This window comes from Triticum aestivum, chromosome 2A (assembly GCF_018294505.1).
Source record: "Triticum aestivum cultivar Chinese Spring chromosome 2A, IWGSC CS RefSeq v2.1, whole genome shotgun sequence".
NCBI lineage: Eukaryota > Viridiplantae > Streptophyta > Magnoliopsida > Poales > Poaceae > Triticum > Triticum aestivum.
The window spans coordinates 169,881,424-169,888,306 of record NC_057797.1 but is presented as its reverse complement, the minus strand read 5'-3'; the positions used below and the strand labels follow the sequence as shown (position 1 = coordinate 169,888,306).

The following is a 6,883-nucleotide window of genomic DNA, read 5'->3' as shown; positions in this document are numbered from 1 at the left end:
TGGAGGGAGACTATCACATGCTTTTCTTGTCATTACTAGTTTCTTTGTTGCACCAGGATCACTGCCCGTCTTCTCTAACCATGTACTCCCTCCGTTCGGAAATACTTGTCCTAGAAATGGTTGCATCTAGACTTGTTTTAGTTCTAGATACAACCATTTCTAAGACAAGTATTTCCGAACGGAGGGACTATTAGAGAACTTTTACCTCTTGACGGTAACTCTATAGTTATGAAATAAAAATCCTTTTACCCATGCAAAAAAATAAAAAAAATTAAAAGAAACTGATTTGCTATTCCTTAATTGTCTAGAGAAATTCTCCCGAGCCAGTCGATTTTGTTGAGAGTAGAGCAATGTAGCCCCGAGATCGAGGCGGCAGGTCGCAATGTTACTAACGAGAACTCACTAGGACATCACCGGAGAAGGGATGGCATATTTATTGCGACATCATCTGGGAGGAGAGGTAGTGAGTTTGTAAGTTCGGCCGTTCGGGTGCCAATGCTAAATATGGTCGGGGATGTTAGAGTTGTGTCGAATATTATTGTACAAGTTAGGTTACAGTTGGACTTGGAGTCGTACGGTGTGTAGACAGGATATGGGGTCGTGTCTAAGTAGGACACTTGTATCCTATGCCTCTCATATATAGCGAGGGTAGACACACGATGTAACCTACGTCAACATAATAGCACTGGCATGCGGGGGCGCCAGTGGCATGTGCCGGCACCCGGGAGGCCGGGGTGCGGTATTGTAGCGGTGTTATGGGGAGGAGCGACTGTAGTCAGGCCCCTGGGATGTAGCCATATCGGTGAACCTCGTTGTAAGGTACCAGATATATCTTCTGTATATTATGGTTCTCACACACTCACGATATGATACAAGGGATTGGATTATAGATGAACTGAGCTATTACAGAGAGGAGCAGGGGTAGGAGAAGAGAGGAAGGTAGCCGCAGTGCCATTGCCGTTCGTGATCCACTGGATACTCTCGACGTCGCTTCCTCCCAGACTCTTATCGCCTTCGTGGTTCCCGAACGGGCCAGGTCCAGCTGGCCCAAGGGGCCAACCCAAACACGTGATGGTAGGAGGGCTCCTAACACCCCCCTCCTTGAAATGCGGCTTGACCCCAAGCCGACACCACCGAGAACCACCGGGATCCCATTGCACTCGGTGTTCCTTGACCAGCTTGAAGTCATGATGGTAGTTGAAGTCGGGGTTGACTTGAACGACAAGGTTGCAGTAGTCGTGGCCGATGGTGACTCCATCCCAAGAGGCAGCGCGGAAGTGGCCGTTGCCAACATAGTCTTGATCGAAGTTGAGGTAGTACTTGTGGTTGATGGAGCCCTGCATGACGATGACAACGACACTGGTGATGAAACTCCTCCCTCCTTGAAAAGTGTCTTGATTGGAAGCTGAAGTCCCATAGCCTTCCTGGACGACTGTGAAGCTCCCTAGATCATCAGGTTCGCCCCACACACAGATTTTTCCGCTCCTCGTGGACTTGCATGACTGGCAATAGAATGGCAGCAAGAACTCCCGTAGTGCTATGAGCTTGTCAAGTCTGCAATCAAGCTCCAATGTTCTAGGCAAGAAATGGATGGTCATCCACTGATTTAGTTCGCCGCTGGCCATTGGCTTCTCCATTCTCAACTGGATGCACATAGGAGTCGCATATGCAAGCTAGACTTCAAACAAGTAATGCATCAGGGAGTCAATGCACATGTACTGCATATATAGCTCGCAAGGCCTCTAGGATCCCACAATTGCTCAAGGTGATCGCCGCTAGCTGAAGTATCCGGAGTCCAGGGAAACCTTTGTTTATGCCCAAAGGGAGATGATACACTACCAAATAGACTGGAATCCGAATAATGAATCTTTGTTGCAAATTGTATAGCCTGAATCGCAAATAGTTTGAGAGTGCCGAAATACCAGCCATGATTAACCTCGCATGATATTGGTTCAGAAGGGGGACGAGGCAACATAAAAATATGTTGTGAATTTTTGTCCCGCGACTGATGCTTGTCCCATTGCCATTGCATCGTGATACCAGCTGTAGCAAAAGACAATAACAGCCAAAATTGCACGAACTGAAGATAGACATTACTTGGAAATGCTGTACTCAGAACACCCAATTGCTGCTTGCTGTGAAGGAGCCTATCATGATTACTAGAATCTGAATCATCTTTGCCCCATTTCAAAAACCACGAGCATGAGAGCTGCACTGTAAGCATCCTTATGCAATTCCCAAGGAGATTGGAGCACCGTTCCCATGCATTGTTAGTGTAAATGTTAATTGAAGAACGACCACTGCCTTTAAATTCTTCTTGACTTTCTGACTTGTGGTAGCATTCATGTGTGCTTCATAGCAACTCCTTCAGGAGAGCAAGCAAATGATGGCCATGGCATAAGACAGAGCCTGCTAGTAGATGTTTTCCTCTTGGAACTGAGCAGTCATGAAATTTCTAATAGGAATTGTTCAGATGGGAAGAGGGAAATAGGATGAATGCTCAACTCCATTACCTTCGCTCCAGCTTTTGCACAAGGTGTAATCGTCTCACCAGAACAATTGCTTAGCTTAGTGGAAACCATTACAGAAAGCTGCACAGAAGGCCATGATCATAGCTCCACTAAAGAGACCATAAAAACTTGTAACATAGTAGGATGTATCCCCTAATTGAGTGCACTCCTCCTTGGTTGCTGGTCAGGTGGATGCTTAAAACAAAGAAGCAACTCCCAGTCCTGGTTAGTTCTATTTTCAAACATGTCGATAACCGCACTGACTTCATTCAGTTTCAGATAAGTTTGATCGTAGCCAACCACAAAATAACATGCTGGCTGTACACAAAGAAGACCTGATGGTTCCAGCATTTTTGAGTTGATTCCTCTATGAGCCATGTGACGCTTAAGGCAGCCCTTGTCCAGCCAAAGATTACATGGCAGCATAATTTTTTTTTGTGAATTTTTCTCCATGCAAAGGTCAAGTGTACTGAAGAGACACCTGATTTCATCGCAGCAGACTAGTTCATATGGTCCAGATTGCATGAACTGAAGTAGACATGCAGCCATAGGAGCAAGATAGCAATGCTGCATTTGAAGGGTAGTATTAATAGAACATGCATAGAGTTCCAAGAACCACTGTTTACCTTCATGTAATAGTTGCTTAGTGAAAAAAATCACCATTGTTCTGTTTCAAAGACCACAAGTAGAAAATCTGAACAGAGGGTATCCTTATGCAGTATCCAAGAAGACTGAGCCACCGTCCCCTTGTATTACTAAAGTGAGAGTTGATTGAAGCATGACCGCTCCCTGTTAATTCTTCTTGGCTAATTTTTTTCAATGCACTAAGATAGGCATAATATGAAGTATTCCCTGCACTCCTCGAGGCTTGTTGGGTGGTAAGGGAAACTGCATATTATGCATAAGGCAGGGCCTAGCAGCCGATGTTTTCCTCCTAGGACAAAATGGCCATGCAACTTCCCATTAGAATTGTTCAAGAGAGTTAGGAAAAGCAGACTGAATGTTGAATTCCATTCTCATTGTTCCAGCATGTGCACTAGTCCCATCAAGACAATCCCTCGGCTCATGGGAAACCAAGAAAGTAAGCTGCTCAATAGGCCAGGACTGCTGCTCCACTGATAATCCCATGGAAATATGCAACTGAGTGTCATGTAGAAATTGTTGCAATGTGCTCCTCATCTTTGCCTGATGGTCCGGTGGCCACCAAACATAATCAGAGGCACTAATGACGCATCCGCCAGCAATGCCAAGGCACAAAACAACATCATCTTCCACGACAATCACCTCACAATAAGAAACTGAACATGGCTCCTCCTGACAACTTGCATCTGAATGAAACTTGAAAGACGGCCATGGCCTAGGCCTGAATAGGTGTCCGCTGTGTCTGGTTCTCACTCGCACAAGTGACGGCCATGGTTGCTGCCCGATTCCTTGCTGTATCGGTGGCAGGCATGAGGTTTTGCTCCTGTCCACAAGATGAACAGGCTTCACCCACTCGCCATCCCGGAGTTGACCGTCTCTCGAACACCTGGTCAGCACCGGCGGAGCAGGGTCGCTGCGGATGATGAGGGCGATGTCGTGGTCTGCCTTGCTCATCAGTTGGGTGGAGGCGTCGACAGAGAGGGCATCAAGCTCCTGCACGCCAGCCTTGGGGTCGACGTCGGTGGTGGTCGTCACGGGAGAAACGACCTCGGCACAAGAGGGAGTGTTGGTGACGATTGAGGCCGTTGCCTACACCGGAGCGAGCTGCTCAACTGCTTGGTGGATCGGGTCGACCGTGGGCTCGAGGTGGACGACGGTAGCAGCGTCATGGACGTTGTCGATGGTGTCAACCTGGGTCGAGCACTCCGTCGAACAGGTGACGAGCACCATCGTGATGCACACCGGGGCTGCATCATGGGCAACCGTGGGAATCTCCTGGGCCTTGGTGGTGGAGCCGGAGACGTTCGGGAGGGGCGCCGACGCGTTGGTTGTGCTCTCCGGCGAAGTTGTCGCTGATGGTGGGTTGTGGACGACGGCGGGTGAACTGGTGGCCCAACTGACGTCAAGGGCGTTCAGTTTCTCGGCAAGGGACCTGGTGGCGTTGGTGTAGGCGTCGAGCTGCTCCAGATACTCCTGGAGGAACGGATCCATGGTTGATTCCGTCGGATGGTGGTGGTGAAAAAAATTTGGGGGAAGAATTTGGGGAAGGGTGGTGCCTGGCTCTGCATACCAGATGTAAGGTACCAGATATATCTCCTGCATATTATGGTTCTCACACACTCACGATCTTGTCACGCCTTCCTCCAATTCGGTGGACAACGAGTCGCCGACTCTAGACTCCCTGACGAGTGGACCGGCGAACAACGATGACGTGGACGATGAATAGTTACTGTGAGCTGTCGCTTGGGTGTGTCCCACCTGTAAGTGTAGAGTGGTATAACTAGGAGATGAGCAGTGGTGCTCGAGGTGTGTTGTAATTGAATCCTGTGAACCTTCTCATCCTTTCAGCTGATAATCTCATCCCCTTTCGTCTAATATCTTATCCCCTTCCCCAAGCTATCCTCTGATCCCTAGATCTCTAGATCGGGACACCACAATTTGGTAATCAGAGCTTGTGATTGCTCCGCTCGCGCTCACAATCCGAGATCAATCCGTAAAATTCCACCGCGAAAGGTGCTTGATTTGCTTCGGCTCATCGGCTCGAAATCCTTAGCGGGGTTGGATTCGATTCAGGAGAGCCGCGACGGCGCCGTCCAAGATCACGAAGCATGCGTAAATGCATGCGTATCATAAAAAAGAAAATAAAAAATATTTTTTAGAATACGCAAATGCATGCGTATCATATATTCATAGAAGAGAATCAACTTGCAAAATGTTGGAACTAGCTCAATCAGCTTGCCGGGTGCACATTGATCGGCTTCCCGACCGTGAAACCGCCGTCCACCACTAGGTTATGGCCAGTGACATACTTGGCCTCGTCGGACGCCAGGTAGACGGCAGCCCTCGCCACGTCCTCCGGCTCCAGCACCGCCCCATGGAGCTCGCTCATGCCCCTCTCCACCATCCGCTTCAGCGCGTCGTCGCCAACGCCCGGGTACGCCCTCGCCAGCGACCGGACCAGCAGCGGCGTCGCGATGGCGTGCGGCGAGATGGCGTTGACGCGCACGCCGTCGCGCGCCAGCTCCGCCGCCACCAGCCGCACCACGCTCACCACCGTCGCCTTCGAGAGGCTGTACGGGAGCGCGGCGACACCGCCCATCATCCCCGTGGTGCTCCCCGTGCAGAGGACGCAGCCGCTGCGGCGCGGCACCATGACGCGCGCGGCGTGCTTGACGGCGGCCACCAGGGAGCGCGCGTTGGCCGCCATCACGCGGTCGAAGTCCGCGAGGTCGAGGGCCGCCAGGGGCGCCGGCGCCGAGGACCCGGAGACGCCGGCGTTGCTGTAGAGGACGTCGAGCTGGCCGTGGCGCGCCACGGCGAGGTCCACCGCCGCGGCGATCTGCGCCTCGTCGGTCACGTCGCAGCGGGTGTACTCCGCGCCCGGGCCGAGCTCGGCCGCCACGGAGCGGCCCGCGTCGTCCTGGATGTCCGCGAGGATGACCTTGGCGCCGTTCCGGATGAACTCGACGGCCGTCGCCTTGCCGATGCCGCTGGCCGCGCCGGTGATCACGGCGACTTTGCCGGCCAGCCTCTGGCAGCTGGACGCCGTCCACAAGTTCCTGGCCAAGCCACACGAAAATGTCCCCGCACCTCTGCTCTTCATTGCTCCGAGCATCGTAGCAGACGGCGTACCGGGCTTCGATCTCCCTGAGCAAAGCTGATCTCCGTCCGAGCTGTGACTGAGCTGAGAGTTCTGCTCCGAGTTATTATAGACCTTGTCGCGTCCGTGATAAATTAAATCAGGAACCACTCTCCTACGGCTGCTCATGTCGCTGTCGGCCTGGTGTGCATGTGAGGGATTCTAGAGGCGGCAGATAACGCCACCGGCGACGGCATTGCCACGTTCTCACCCATTGGTCCAGGTCACCGACTGTTTCTCTTTCTCCCCCAACAGCTCGTGTTTTTCAACCGACGCGCCTTGTCTCGACGGGCAGCGTGTCCAGAACGATCACTTCCTTCCAAGTTCTGCTTTGACACGGCGGCCGACGTCGCGCACAGTTTAATAAACGAGACGGGAACGAGAGTGGTTGCTGTCTAGTGCAGGGCAGGTGGTGCTGACTGCACCTAGGTAGGAGAGTGATGTGGGCTGTTGACTAATTTCCTTTTTCTTAAGAAATTTATAAACAAGCTTAGTACTTTACTTGGACTCATATTTCCGAAAATCCATATCTGATCACGAGCTAGTTGGCTCCTGGTGAACAGTAAATTTGTATAAATAGAATTTTTTTAAC

The 6,883-nt window shown here is 51.2% G+C and overlaps 1 protein-coding gene across 1 annotated transcript; it reads right to left on the bottom strand.

Moving 5' to 3' along the window:
- Window positions 1-5,282: 5,282 nt before the first annotated feature.
- LOC123188175 (momilactone A synthase) lies at window positions 5,283-6,442 on the bottom strand. The gene has a single exon (XM_044600215.1). It carries the CDS (start codon window positions 6,418-6,420, stop codon window positions 5,383-5,385), a length of 1,038 nt encoding a protein of 345 aa, XP_044456150.1. The 5' UTR covers window positions 6,421-6,442; the 3' UTR covers window positions 5,283-5,382.
- Between the last annotated feature and the right edge of the window lie 441 nt (window positions 6,443-6,883).